The sequence below is a fragment of the Podarcis muralis genome, chromosome 4 (genome assembly GCF_964188315.1).
Source record: "Podarcis muralis chromosome 4, rPodMur119.hap1.1, whole genome shotgun sequence".
NCBI classification, from domain to species: domain Eukaryota; kingdom Metazoa; phylum Chordata; class Lepidosauria; order Squamata; family Lacertidae; genus Podarcis; species Podarcis muralis.
In genome coordinates this window covers 84,824,090-84,839,860 of record NC_135658.1, presented here as the reverse complement: position 1 = coordinate 84,839,860, position 15,771 = coordinate 84,824,090, and the positions used below count along the sequence as shown (strand labels likewise).

The following is a 15,771-nucleotide window of genomic DNA, read 5'->3' as shown; positions in this document are numbered from 1 at the left end:
TCCCACTATCGCGGACGGCTTTTGAAGGCAGGCGGGGGGAGCAAAGACTTTCGCCCCCCGCCCGCCTTCAGAAGAGGTCCTGGACCTCTTCTGAAGGCCGGCGGGGGGCAAAAGTCTTTGCTCCCCCCTGCCTGCCTTCCCGGGAGAGCGGAGAAACGCAGCGCGTTTCTCCGCTGTCCCGGACGGCTTTTGAAGTCCAGGACTGGCGGGGGGCAAAAGTCTTTGTCCCCCCTGCCTGCCTTCCCAGGGGCTTTTAAATCGCCCCGGACAGCGGAGAAGTCATCCGCTGTCCCGGGGCGATTTTAAAATGCCGCCCGCCAGCATTTTAAGATCGCCCCGGACAGCGGAGAAGCCCTCCGCTGTCCCAGGGTTTTTTAAAATGCTGGGGGTGGGAAGAAAAGCCCTTGTCCCCCCCCCCCCCAGCCTTCAGAAGAGGTCGGGGGACAGACTGTCCCCGGACCTGGTCTGAAGGCGGTTTCCATAGGAACGCATTAATTGATTTTCAATGCATTCCTATGGGAAACCGTGCTTCGCAAGAAGAAAAAACTTGCGGAACGAATTAATTTCGTCTTGCGAGGGACCACTGTATTTTTTCCCCTACTGCACAGTGTATCTTTAAGCCAGGAGAACTTGGCAAAGCAACGCAGAGTAATCTCTCAAGTTGAGCTGGGGTGGGGGCTTCTTGAGGAGAGGAATTCAAACCTAGAGGCTCTGCACCGTAGCCACATATGATTCACATCCTGAAACAGACAGTGGGATTGCAGTTCCTTAGTAACCTCACTTTCACTTCACTCTCCTCCCTCAGAGGCAATGGATGCAATCAATGTCTCCTTCAACAGAGCAATTAAGTGGGGAGTCAACTGCAAACCTGATTATTAATTAATTAATTATTATTATTACTACTACTACTACTACTACTACTACTACTACTACTACGGGGATGGGATTGGAGTTGGAAGGCCGCTGCCGTTCTTTTTTTGGCCATAAATTGGAGAAACTGCCTCAGGAAACCCCTTAAGCCGTCTTCATCCGAAGATGAGGAAAAAGCAGAAAAGCTGGGAGGGATCCTGTGAATTTAAACCATCCCTCCCCTGAGCTGGGAGAAATGAAGAAGCCTCTGGAGAAGAGGAAGTCCACATGTGGGCAAGGAAGGTTTGGGAAGATCTTCACCTCTCCTGTAACAGTTGCCTCTTTCTCGATTCAAACTCCATTTGTCTGGCCTGTCTCCCGCTGGCATGCTGCCACTGCCTCCAAGGCCTGATCCTCCTCCTCCTTCTTCTTTGCCCCGAGAGGCTTCCCAGGGCAGTGAGGGTCATGGCTAACTAGGCCTGTTGGACCTCTTGTCATGGAGAAGAGCTTAAGGCTAGGGAGCTCGGGAAGACAAAAGATTACCAAGCTCAGTACAGTGGTACCTCGGGTTAAATACTTAATTTGTTCCGGAGGTCCCTTCTTAACCTGAAACTGTTCTTAACCTGAAGCACCGCTTTAGCTAATGGGGCCTCCTGCTGCTGCCGCGCCACCAGAGCACAATTTCTGTTCTCATCCTGAAGCAAAGTTCTTAACCCGAGGTACTATTTCTGGGTTAGCGGATTCTGTAACCTGAAGCATATGTAACCTGAAGCATATGTAACCTGAGGTACCACTGTATATCAGGAGGAAGGAACAGAGCTCAGAATACCATGAGGAGATAGAGCTCAGCAGGTCATGGGAGACTCACCGGATCGACAAACCCTGAGGCCACAAACTGGGAGAAATGGCGCTCCAGAGCGACTGGGGCTGAGGCCTCAGTCCAAGCAAAGGACCTTCCCTTTTGCTTTTGCTTCAAAGGTTGTCTCACCCAATATGCCTTCCTCTCTTTCTGACCCAAAAAAGCAGGCAAAAAACCCACATCCACCAGAAACAAACAAGGGTGGGTGTGCGCACATGCATGCGCATTGGAACAAAAAAAGGCGGGAAAACAGAACACAGAGGGAATCTGAGGTAAATAATTTTTGTCTTCCTTCCTTGTGTAGAAACAGTTTCTACACAAATGTAATTCTGGTTCTAAAGGCAGCATAAGGGGTCTCTATAGTATAGTGTATTTTAAAATGGGGTTTCAGAGTTTTTAGGGGTTTTTGAATGTTTCATGTAGTTTTTCAATTTCATTGTTCTGCATGGGACAATGACAATAAAGATATCTTATATTGTATATATCCTTTTTTTTCCCTAGTAAAGGAAAGGAGATTAAGGGCAACTGATATCAGCAGAGCCAAGAAGAGATTTGGAGAAGGCAAATAAAGAAAAGATAGCAAAGAAAAGTGAGTAAACCTGATGGAAAAAACAGAAGTGATCTGCTCATTGCAGGCAGGAGCAGAAAAGTGATGGGGAGCCCTGAAGAATTTTGCTCCTGCCTTGTCATCCTAAGACCAACCTGATAGCCCAGTGACACCCTCCATAAATTGATTTAATACACAGTGTTCCTTTACAGCAGCAAAATAAAATGATCCAACCACACTCTACATAAATTAATTCCTTTTTAATATAGATGAAGTACATAATGTTTAATTACAGCAGGCCAGTGATTCCAGTTAAATAAAATTAAAACCCTTTATCTTTCTCAAATATAAAATTACTAATTCATGTCTTAAAACAATATAGCAAAAGCTTTAAATTACATCACCATTTAGCCACAGTAGTTTATCACCACTTATATACTCCATCACTTTGGCAAAAATTATGTATTCTTTTTAAAAACAGTGCATAACGTTATAGAAACTGTATACAACCTCATATTGCACTTACTGTATTTATATACAATAACTGTAAAAGAAAATAGAGCATTTACTTGGAATGAACATGAATTTATCACAATTGTAGAAGGATGAAAGCTGGTATGAATATTAAAAATGTTTAGAAATGCATTTCATTTATGTACAGGGTTTATGAGTTGTATTAACAAATATGTACATGTCTTGCTTAATATATAGTTAGTAACATATGGTAACCTTTGGTTGGATGCAACTGCTTGATCAATTTTAAGCTCATATGCTCTCCAAAATGCCAACAAGGTATAAAATGGTGCACAACTGTTATAGTCAACAGTACAAAAAACTACTTCTACCTAAATTAACCCCTCAAATTAGTGCCTATTAAGTCTAATAGTGTTTGTACTTTATATCAGTTTGTATGTGCATATATCAAAGAACACTTTTATGGTTTATGTCTGCAAACTTACATTCCATAACACTTGCCTATAATGTGCCATTTATTTTAGAATACCATTATCAGAGCAGAAGAACCAGTTAAGTTCCCCAGAACAATTCTGTGTTGGGTGTTGTAATATTGCCAGCAGAATATAAAAAATATGTGCACCATCAGTATATGTTTTAGAAATCTACCTCTTACTATTTCCTTATCCCTGACTGACCCAGAGATTTAAGCATGCTCAATTGTTAGTATCTTCACAGTCCTCTTTCAGATTTGGATTTCATCCTGAGTTTGCAAATGTTCAAAGATCCACTTGTGTTCCAAGGTAAGCAGCGCTTTCCGTCACAAAATTCTTATGCAACTGAAGAAGAGCTGGGCATCCCATGAACTGTTGTGCTTGTTGGTGTCCCACTAATGGCATTGAAAATGTGTAGTGAGTTGGGCATTACACTGGCTTTTTCTTCCATAGCGGTAATCTTAAAGAGAGAAAAACACATGCCTTAGACATGGTTGAGGGAGGAGAAGGTTTTCAAAAGAGTGGGGTAACCATGGGCTTGTCCTTTGGCATCTAGCTAAAATGTGAACGGGGACCTAACTTCAGATACAGCAAGTAGGGGGGACACATTTTAGTATGCAACTCTGCCTAGCACATATATCCTTGCAAAGCATATTTTCTCTAATATAACGCAGTTTTGTATATTATTTTCACCAAATAAGCATTTTTCTACATACTGCTTGGCAGGAGAACTGCATTACAAAATTGGGAAGCCTGCGAATTTCCAAGGATGGCTGTTTTCTGGTTTGCATACTGTTTCAAAAAGTGGGAATTAGGTAGATTCAGTTTTAAATGCAATCAGGATTAAATTTCCCCCCCATCTCTACTTGGCAGCAAAGTCCAACTTGATTTAAATGGAATGTATTTCTAGATCATTGGAATTATGATAGGGAGCAAGTCTATAGTGACCCAAAAGTTAGATATAGGTCAGATGACCTTCTTAATTAATATATGTTTAATTTTGTGACTGGTTCTGAAAATAGCAAAGAAAGATGTTTAGCTAAAATTCACCCCTCTCTAACGACTTCTGTCAAGAAACTAGATCATCTTCTTCTTTTAAGAAATTCTGATTGCCCTATTAGTTTTGTAAGAAGCAGTGTAGCAAAGCATTATTATTTGACTGATAAACATTCTGTTAAGCAATAGTGATATGCATAATGATTGACTATTCAACATTAAAACAAAACAAAGCCTAAGTCTCTCCTCAGTTCTGCACTACAAATTCCACATTATATATTGTGTAAAGGAAGTTAAACAAAACTCAGAACTCGAAAGAGAAACTAAAAATGTATTACCATCCCAGCTGATCACATTTTCAAAGCAGCATAGGGGGAAAGGGAAGGAAGAAAGAGAGATGCCCATTAAGATTTCTATAAAATGTATTAAACAGGGAAAAAAATATCTCTGAAACATTTATTTAAGAAAGCAAAATGGACATTCCAATGTTTGCAGAATAGGTAGTACAACCAAATTTACATGCAAGCCATGCACTTATATTTCCATAAAATGAATGTTTCCTTGGTATTTAAGAGCTGCTTCCATTATGATTACATTTTCCAATGGAAAAATACATGACCTTCAAATCGAAATTAAATCTGTAAAAAACAGGAATGGGGAACCTTTTTAGCTCAAAGGCCTTCTAGGCAGGAGAAAGTAGACTTTGGTGGGCAGAGTCAGAGGCAAAAGTGGGTGGCGCAATTAATGTTAATTTTATCTTGGTGTGGTAGGCTAATTTCTACTTGCCTTTGCCTACCCCTCTTCTCTACGCTCTGTCCAGACAAACAAGAGGCACTGTCCGAGTTCAAGGGCACATTCTAGCTGGGCAAAAATATTTAGGGCATATTTAGGCTCAGAGAAGTAAGTAGCCTGGGGAGAGTTCAAACTCTCAAATACAGAGGCATGCAGGCCCTGAGCCTGAGGTTCCCCACTCCGTGCTGCAGAGGAATGGTTAGAAATCTATTAATTCTTGAACATTCACCCACATCATGCAATGTTGGAACAGAAGTCACAGCAGAAGTCATTCTTTTAGCAAAGCAACTTATGGTGTACTTGTGGACTGACCATATTCTAGTGTTACATCGCCATGTACAGTATAATAATCAATTAAGCTGTTTTATTAGGGGGCAAGAATGGAAAAAAGGGAGAGAAAAGGGCTCATTTTTCATGTTAGAACTAGCAGGCTTAAGGCAAGATAGGCTACTGCATTTAAGTCTGATTCATGTGCCAACTAAACTGATTTTCTTTGTGATTCTGTTATTTTAAAATCCCCCATACAACTGAATTCATGAAAGTGTCTGCATTGTACCAACCAGAATGGAAGAAATGAAAGGATTTATTGTTAGATAACTCTGTTACAGCAGTTAATAAATCATAGCATATGCTTCAAGGGCATTATCCATTAACATCTGTTATAAATATTAACTTTAGATAAAACATTCCAGGGTGGAAGTCTTAACCCATTTCCTTCAGCATCATTATATTATTTAATGTCATAAAAATAAATATTATAATAGTTTCACATTTATTTATACCTCGTCTTTCCCCTAAGGTGGCTTACAGAAAGAAACTTGAGTGTAAAAAACAACAACCACCCTCAACGCAGTAAATTGTTATTGGCAATTTACAGCAATATACAGTTAGGAATATACTAAAGAATTGGATCCTCTGAATTAAATACTCAAATAATAAAGAATTCAAAGAAAAATATTTAGTTCTTCTCAACCAAAACAGGATGACCTGAATGAAATACATAACGTTCAGTACATACTTGTTCATGCATGATTTCAGAGAGTTCTTTTGCCATTTCTCTGTAATTAGCCTTCATTCCTTCTTGATATTCTATCTGATCTTCTTTTATAAGCCGCTCATTTACTTCTAAGGCCTGCCCACAAGCTTCAACAAATTGTCTGAAATAAATGTAATTTCATAAAATGAAATATATTGAGAATGGTTCTAATCTCAAAGTTCCAAAAAGAAACTTAATCAACTTGCATATTTTTTTACCTGAAAACTTCCTTGAGTAACTTTAGTTTATTGTCTGGATACCGTTTGGTGCTTGTATCATCCAGAAAAGCTCTGGCATATGCCAATGGCCCAGCATTAACCTAAAAATACATAAACAGTTATAAATTATGTTCCCACCCCCCTGCAATAATATTAAAACCAGTTTTGCTCATCCCTCTGAAAAGGGCTATACACAAGTCAAATACATTTCTGAAAAATAGCCTGTATTTATTAAAACATTTATAAGGGACGCGGGTGGCGCTGTGGGTTAAACCTTAGAGCCTAGGACTTGCCGATCAGAAGGTTGGCGGTCGAATCCTTGTGACAGGGTGAGCTCCCGTTGCTCGGTCCCTGCTCCTGCCAACCTAGCAGTTTGAAAGCACGTCAAAGTGCAAGTAGATCAATAGGTACCACTCCAGCAGGAAGGTAAATGGCATTTCTCTGTGCTGCTGTGGTTTGCCAGAAGTGGCTTAGTCATGCTGGCCACATGACCCAGAAGCTGTACGCCGGCTCCCTCTCAGTAAAGCGAGATGAGCGCCGCAACCCCAGAGTCGGTCACGACTGGACCTAATGGTCAGGGGTCCCTTTACCTTTACCTATCCTGCCCTTCTGGTGCAAAAACACTACTGAGTTCATACCCATGAAAGGAGCAAGTTGCACACAAGTGACTAACTAGACAGAAGCTCTGCACAGGCATTATCCTTCATATGATTAACTACTCCATGAGGGAAGAGTGGGGTTGTGCCTGCTGGCACCAACCCTGCATGAGAGGGCATGCAGGAGACTGTCTGAGCCTTATACATGAGATGTGCCACCACAGTGCCGGCACCTAATTTGATCTGATGCTACACACTCATATGCAGTAACGCAGGTCTGGATTTTACTATCGAAGCCTTGCAGTGCATACGGACAGACATGCGTGTTTCATCCATTAAGTTCCTGGTCAGTTGGGAAGCACAGGGCATTCCTGGCATGACTGTAGGTATGGGAGGCCCCTGGCGCCCCCCCAGTAGCCTTAGCCCTCCAAGGCCTGGGGCAAGTGTACCTGGCTGCTCTCCCCTGTGCATGGGCTTGCCGGAGGACACACCTGTAGTAAGCAGCTTGCTCTACAAGCAAAGCCCTGCTTCAGGTGATTTATAAGCTTATGCATTAATCTCATGAGGGATAACACCCAAACAGAACTACAAATGAAAGGGCTTCCTGTGAAATAAGGTTGAGAATTAACAAGTTGCTCAAGTGATCGCAGTGTTGAACCTGTGGTGGTATTCAACTACATTTTACTCAGAATAGACCTACAGAAATAAATGGATATGAATAGGTTAGGCCTATTAATTTCAATAGGTCTATTCTGAGTAAAACTTAGTCTCAAATTCAAAGTCTACCACTCTTATTCAATGGACATTGTTGGCGCTGCATATTATTTTATCGGTGTGACACAAACACACAAACAGAATTCTAAAGCGAGAAGAAGCTTATTAGGCAATTTTAAGGGAAAGGAAAACTCCACACCATAATCAATTTAATCAACATACCTGAACGCTGACACTACCCTGCAGCTTCAACTGAAGTTTGATCATATCTACTTCAGCTGATGAACAAAGTTGCCGGAGCTCAGCAACCTTCTTACTCATTTCATCAATAGCGACTTCAATTGGGTTTAAATCTGTATGGTGTTGATACATTATGGGAATCCGCTTCTTTACATATGGAAAACAATGTATAGCTAGGGAAAGAAAACAATGAAATTATGTTTACACGACTATACTCATGCTATCTTCAAATATTAAGAAACTTGCAAGTCAATGCTTTTTATTTTGGGAGCAAGTAGACTTGTAAACAAACAATCCTATATTTTAATAGCATAATTCTATAGAGCAAGGCTAATCAATGTGATGTATCCAGATGTTTGGAACGACATTTCCCATCAGCCCCAGTTCTCATCGCCTGTGGTCTGGGATACTGAGAGTTTAGTGCAAAGCATCTGGAAGGCACTACATTGGCTACCCCTGCTCTGCAGACTGTGTGCTTCTTTTGTCCAGTGTTTGTTTGCCCCTGGAAAAATTCTGATCTGCAGAAGACTAGCCTGTATCTTCTCATTATGCAGGACATATATTGTACTGTCTGCTAGCCCATGAAAGTTACATGCTATTCTATCCGAAAGGACTAATGATTAAGTATCAACTGGGTAAACCAACAGGTGGGAAAAACTTAGAAAAATATTAAGCATGGGTCTTTCTATTTTTTTTTATTTCTTTAGTTTATGTAATTCACATTTTGTTATCTAAAGAAGGATGACAACACTACTGTTTCCACTTGGTTCTTTGCCAGGAGATTAGCTATTAGCAATAACAGTTGTTCACATGCAGTGTCAGTCTTTAAGCTACCAGTAATCCTGGTGCAAAGAGTAGCCATGAGTCAGCATGCAAAATAACTGGACCCTGGCCTTGACATATTGGTGCATGAACATAAGGCAATTGAGAGGCAATAAATGTTTGAGTCAACTTAAATATCTACCTATCTATTAGCTATTCACAGGACTGCAACAGTACATACTATGCCAGTTTAGGGATGAAGCAAAATGGGGTAGCATACTCCAGTGAGCCTAAGGGCAGTAGCCTGTGGCACACATAGCTCTGATCTCCAATAGAAGGGAATGGCTCAGGAGGAATAAATGGGGAGGCTCCTGTTTCTGAGCACCTGCTGCCAGAGGTGAATACCTCTTTCTAATTTTACAGCCGACTGCCCTGAACATAAAATATCTCCCTTTCTACACAGGTTTTAAAATACACCCAAGACCTTTCTCTTTGAGTTGGATCACAGTTCCAAGTGCTTCTAAAACGTGACCTTGCTGTTAAACAGCTTCCTGGCAGACTAGAGAAACTGCATCAGTAACATCCAGGGTACTGATAGAGCATCAATCTGTGTGTCTTTGTTTCACACTTTATATTGTGGTAGCCCATATTTGTCAGAGTGTACCCTTATGTCAATTCTAGCTCCCCGGCAAGTATAGCAGTATAGTTCACGTGGCTGCAAAACATTAATTTTAATAAGACTTTACGTGTACAAAATGTGAGTGTATTGCATGAAATAGCTTTAACTTGGTTAGTTGTTAGTTATAGGTTAGTTTCCTGCTGAACACTTAGGCTCCGATAGGTTATTAGGACCCAAAACATGCAGGATTTAGCAAAGACTCAGATTTCTCTGTGGCTTTTTTGGATAAAATGGAAGCGTGTTACAGGTGCTATAGACAAAAAATCAATGAAAGGTGTTAAGTGCTCTCTTTTGGTTTTTAGAAATCAAAGTACTGTCCCAAAGAACTGCAAATTTTGACCTAGTACCTGTAAGAATGGTGCGTCGTTTACATTGTTCCTCCACTCCCCCTCTTCTTTTGCCCATCTGAGTAAATGGCATCTCAAACATAAAGCGACGGATGTTGTGATTTCTTTCAAATTCTGTTTTTCTCTCTTGTAGTTCCTTTTCCTCAAAGTATGGAACTACATGAGTAACTTGAATATAGGCATATTTTGAATCCAAATCCTTAGGATTTACCTTAAAAGAATTTGAGAGAATTAAAATCTCCACTATGAAAATATGCAATTATTTAAAAGTTACATTATTAAAAGGTTACTTGAGCTAATACGCTGATCATCATTAATAAAATTTTAAAACTCTTATGGTGCCTTCAATATAAAAATTATCCATGTATGCCACCAAGGTCCTTCTTGCTTCATTCATTTGGTATTTTTTGTACTGCACAAGTAGATGATCATCCTTAGTGGAACCACATTTTACTATGCTTAAGAACTGGCAGGCTAGAAAAAAAATTTCGATTTGAGCTCATGTTAATTTATATATAAGTCAGTTGTATAATATTATTAGTTAAGTCCTACTTTTCCAGAGTCCTGGATCATCCTGACATTTTCAGATCCAAACTTATCTGAGTAGAGTTTTTGTAGCCTCTGGGAAATCTCTGAAAGGCATGTGAGTTTAGGCTCTTTGTATATATATTCTTTTCCATCTTCATCTTCAAAAAACCCCTTTAGAAAAGAAAAACCAATAACAACAGTTAAATTCTAAACAAACAAAGGTCCAAAAAAGAATGACTCCTAATAATTAAAGCAAGGTCAATGTAGAACACAAAGGTTGCAAGCAAAAAGGAAAAGAAAAAAGTGATATTGAAAAATCAAGGTAAGGAGAGCAAAACAGCTATTAATAGTATGGATGCATTGAAAATTATTACAATATTATTGAGGGAATGCTGTAAATTACATGATATGTCCACTTTAATGTTTTGAGGGTACAGCACTCTGTTTCCATATTCATTGTTCGCATGCCTGTTTCACATGCCAATATGGTAGTCCTCTGAGAAAGCCGTGTTATTTTGAACAAAATATGGCCAAGTGTTCTATACAAATAAAGCAACGTTATCTAGATAAATTTTAATATAATCATATTTTATAATTTACTTTGAAGCCCAAAACACAACCAAAATAGGTCCCATGGAAGGTGAAACAGGTGTCTGCTTTCATACAGAATGTCAGATCTGAGTTAATGTTTTAAGTTGCAAAAATAAATATTCCTATCTGAAGATGAAATGGACAATGTAGTGCAAGGATCACAACATAGCATGTATAAACGCAAACTAGACTGACAAAAATACCCACAACAAACTAAGCTTATATGCAGTAGTTTTTACTGCATTGCTTGTTTTGGACAGCAGTTTCTGTAATTACCTCCACATCTGTTTCACTGTCTGTAAACTGGTATTGCTATAGTCATAAGAGACAATAGAATAAATGGAATGTTATATCACTCAAATTGTACAATTCAGTGCCCTGACTGAATATTTTTTTTTGATCAACTATTTCTATCTAAAACTGTGTTTCCTCCATTGAATACACATGCTCATGTCACACACACAAACACACATCCTGCAGTCACTGTATTTTGCCACTATGGAATAACACATAAAAGTGAAAAAGTTTGGTTCTTTGTATAAGCATGCAGTACAAAGATTGAACATGTGCAGTTTTCTTCTGCAAGTGGAAATAAATATATTAATATTTTAAAGCAAGATAATATAGATCAGAAAGTGAACCAACATAATATATAAAAACACCAAAGGCAGTGTTTAAGTAATAGCTATGGATGGCTATTATTGAAAAACTTACCGCTGCCTTAAGAAAGTAATAGAAAAAGGAAAAAAGGAAGAAAAGAAAGTTTACTGAAGAAATTTCTCATTCAGAAAACAGTTATTAGTTCAATAGTTCATTAGTTTCAAATACATGCAAGTAGAAATATACAATGCAGTTAACACATGCTGTAAAAAAGAATACATTGCAAAAAAATGCAATTTTTCATATGCTAAGTTAAAGTTCAGGAAAGACACTGGACAATGCTCACCTGTCCAAAAAATGCAACTCTGAAATAGGTTCCCAACAATCTTTTTCCTGTATGCATAACTTCTGTAACTTTGCTGTACGCCCGGTGCAATGTGTCATACAAATGAGCTAGCCTCTAAAAAAATGGGAAAATATGTTTTGGTAAATGGTGGCACTGAGATATTTAGTATATTCTGAACAACAAAAAACAGAATAAAAAACATACAAGCTTTTATATATTGTTAGCAAACTGTATCAAAATAATACAGTGCTTAACGGCTTGGAAAACCCAATTGTCTCAATTTAGCTAAAATTAGGGATAACTAAGTACCACTGAAAGCAATGGAACAGGTTATGATTACTTTTTCAGGTGTCACCTTATATTTGAAGTTGACTTTAGTAGTAAATATATATTAAAAACATGCAAGAATGATAACCAAAAGTGAACATTTCCCCAAGTATACACATATCCTACCATAACATTATCATCACTGTAAACCAGTAAACAGCTAACCATCCATTGAATGAGCAGGATGCAGATATCAAAATTTCCAGTGCCTTGGAATCTAAAGAAGTCTTAGCCTGGTTCCAAAAAGATGGTGGACTAAGGGCTTGCTGTATCTCCTTGTGAACAGCATTCCAAAAATGGGAACCACTTCAGAAAAGGCTCTTTCTTATGTAGCCACTCTCCGCACCTGCCTTAGAAGAGGTACTTGGAGAAGGGACTCCAAAGCTGATCTGAAGAGCTGGCTAGATTCATAGGGGAAAAGAGTAATGGGGCCCCAAGCCTTACAAAGTTTTATAGGTAAAAAAACCCCAGCACTTTGAAGTTAGTTGCAATCAAATGAATCCTCACAACTTTCAATGAGACTTTGCTGTAACTTTAGCTGAACATTACCTATTTCAACATCCCACAGCATTAACAGGTATCAAATGAAATCATTATAGCATAAATAGATTTGCATCAAATACCTCAAAATCTCTCCGCTTTTCATAAATAGGAATTATAAGTTTATAGATGTCAGCAATCAGTTCATAACGTTCAGCCTTCCACAGCCCATCTGCACACTGTTCTAACAACTCCATCAGTACATCCTAGTTACAGAAAGAAAAGCACACACATGTGGATAGAGACTAATCTGGAGCAATCTAATTTTATTTTTCTCAAGCAGCATAAAAAAGGATTAATTTCCAGTACAGTGTGTTTCTGATCCAGCAAAGGCTCCTGACAGTGGAAGGGGAGAGGCAATTTTCACCAATTCTCCCTTCTTCCTACAGTCTGCAGTGTCACACTTTTCTAAAGGGTACTGTGGAAATCCCGTCTGGTTAACATTTAATTGCCAGGTCCAAGGTTCCTCAATGTTCTCTCCCCAGGCTCTCCCCTGAACTTATGCCTTGCTTTTATAGCATCTCCAGCATAACTTGGCCTCTTTGTCTTAACATGCTATAAAGTGAGTAATGGTGTATGCTATTTATTATTTAGTTGTGTTTCCATGGGTTAAAAATATTTTCAATGTGTTATGAACTCTTTGGGTTAGACAGCAAGCAAGACATTTTAGAATTCAATAAAAATATATTAGTATTATAAGGATACAGAAATAAGTATGAATTAAGTTTACATACTTCATTAAAGTGAACATCTTGCATCCCAACATCTTCCATCATAGAAGCCTCTTCATCTATATTTGGAGTGATTACTCTGAAGCTTATACAGCCTTGTTTAAACATTCCTATTTATATTGGATGGGAAAAATGCAGACAACACTCTTGAAGTAGATCAACGGAAGAGAGGAACAGCAAAACCCACAAAGGCATGTAAGAAATTAACAATCTTAAAGTTGCAGTGAATAAATCTAATTTCAAGTTACGCTTGGTTGGGGGGGGGTATTGAATTGAGTAGAGGCATCCCTTCACTAAATTCTGCAATCTCAGCTGGTTTCCTCTTGCCAACTGAGTAGTGCTTGTGCCACTATGCTGGAGCAGCCCCCCCCCCCTTTTCTGCCTGCTGAATGTGTGGGCAGAAGGCAAACTGGCAGTATCCTTGCCATCATGCAGTCCCCAAATAGGGCATTCAAGGGCATTCTGTTGGATCCCAAGCTGCTCTTACAGCCAATCCCAAAGTCCTGATCCACCCCCTGCCCCACTGCAAATCTTCTGCTGCCACTGCCACTGCCAGTGGCTAGGCTGCAGCACTGCCATGTGGCAGTAGCACCACTATGCAGGGGGTCAGCAGCAGCAGGCTTGGATTTTATTCTTAAACGGTATAGTGTTTTAGTAAAGACTTGAATAATCAGAAACCATGCTCTTGGGTTTCTGGACCATAGGACAAAATTCTACTGATTGCAAGTTACTAGTAAGCTTGTCTGTTTTCACAACCTTGGTTCCTTCAAAGCCTAAGATGGAAACTTGGGTAACAGGAGGGCCTCTTACACATGGTTACTAATGACTATTCAGGGCTGGCATTAGATATAATTATCTTCAGTAACCCAGTGTGGCAAAATAGAAGTGAGGTACCTTCATAGCAAACAGAAAAACTGTATGGGGGTCTTTAGACAATATAGATAAGTAAAGAAGCTGTTTTTCTGATGGTACATCCTGTGATGCTGATATGTTTAAAAGGCTCACCAGTGCAATAGAGCGGTCCACTGATCAACTATTACCATGCAATCACTGCACGGACAAGACTGTTGTGAGAATAAAAGGAGGAGGGAGGAGAAGAGAACCCTAAGCTTTTTGGAGGAAGGCAATGATAAAACTATAGGAAACAAACATTCTGAGTGACAGTTTAACAGATGGAGTGTGATGAGATTACATTGGATTTTCCTTTCTGTAACAGTCTTTTCTGAAGATATTTCTTTAAATGTTTTATTGCTATTTTTTAAATAGAAAGAATATTAATTTAATTGTTATTTATTAAACTATTTTTGGACCTTTATCCACATGGATGCGAGGGCAATACACAATATGCATAACTACAACTGGCTAGACAAAACATAAATGCACAAACTATAAAGCAGACTGGTATATAACCACTTAAGCAGCAGTTTAAAATATCCCAACAACAATGGAGTAGGTGCATGATACATACCTTTTCGGAGAAGGTACTCTGCCACCAGAGCTGTTACGTGGACATAACACATTGCCGCCTAAAATACAAACAATAGCAACCATTACTACACAATTTTTGTTGTGACTAAGTTCTGTATACAGCAAGCCTGCAACATTCAGCTTTACATGCTTGGCAATTTAAAAAAAAACCACAACTTTGGCAATCCCATCTACCATTGTACCCATTATATTTTGACTATATGCAATTTTGGCTTTAGGCACAACCCCTGGAATGTAACCCCTGCATAAGTTGTGGGCTTACTGTATATCTTGAATAAAACTAAAAACATTGGAGCAGCACAGCAATTCTTTCTAATTTCTGTTGGCACATTTTTCTCCAACCTCTTCAATAAGAGTGTGATAGACTTATAGAATTATTTTGAACTTTAAGAACAGTATTGACAAATCATCAAAAACCAGTGGAGTACTTTCTGTCTTGCTTACCTCTGAAAGATCTCCATTTTTAACATGAATTCTTGCCATGCTATCCAACCATGTCTTCCTGAGTTCAGGTGTACTGGCATAAGACTTTGCCAAACTGTACTGAAGATCCACAAGCATTTCTGGATCATTCTCATGCTCCTTCATTTGTGCTGTAGCCATTAGGACTGTACGGATGCGTTTTGTCAAATCCTTGACATCGGAAGGAAATGTCGTGTGCTGTAATGTGAAAACAGCGGCAAGATATGCAAAATGAGCTCAACAAGGGGAAGCTAAACTGTACCTATCCACTTAGTGACCTATTGCTTGAAATTCCTTTAGGAATAATCAAGTAGTATGAAAGAAGAGTAAAGTTGTGTGGACTGTTCCTCAGAATCCTAACCCCATGAACATGGTCTTGGCTATTAGTTGCATCTGCTCCTGTTAATGTTACATTGTTTCTTTCAAAGTAAAACAACTCTAAAATGGAACTATTTTAAAAGCTAATTTTGTATGTACTTATATTATACAATGAATATTTAAACTAGTGTCTCAAACATGGACTATTGTGATCTGAAAAGATTTTACAGAGATTTTCCTTTTTCTCTCAAGCATCAA

General features: G+C 39.0%; 1 protein-coding gene across 20 annotated transcripts in view; it reads right to left on the bottom strand.

Annotated features, from left to right (window-relative positions):
* Positions 1-2,500: 2,500 nt before the first annotated feature.
* DOCK9 (dedicator of cytokinesis 9) overlaps positions 2,501-15,771 on the bottom strand; it is a 135,962-nt gene continuing 122,691 nt past the window's right edge. For 11 of the 20 annotated variants that reach the window (XM_077927702.1, XM_077927691.1, XM_077927695.1 and 8 more), the window contains 12 exons: positions 15,178-15,393; positions 14,714-14,771; positions 13,249-13,355; positions 12,598-12,720; positions 11,648-11,761; positions 10,978-11,013; positions 10,135-10,281; positions 9,583-9,793; positions 7,777-7,967; positions 6,245-6,345; positions 6,009-6,147; positions 2,501-3,662 (listed from right to left, as the gene is read on the bottom strand). In XM_077927702.1, coding sequence (XP_077783828.1) covers positions 3,540-3,662; positions 6,009-6,147; positions 6,245-6,345; positions 7,777-7,967; positions 9,583-9,793; positions 10,135-10,281; positions 10,978-11,013; positions 11,648-11,761; positions 12,598-12,720; positions 13,249-13,355; positions 14,714-14,771; positions 15,178-15,393 — 1,566 coding nt within the window. In that variant the 3' untranslated portion in view covers positions 2,501-3,539. The other 9 variants (XM_077927694.1, XM_028728248.2, XM_028728257.2 and 6 more) reach the window with 2 other exon arrangements.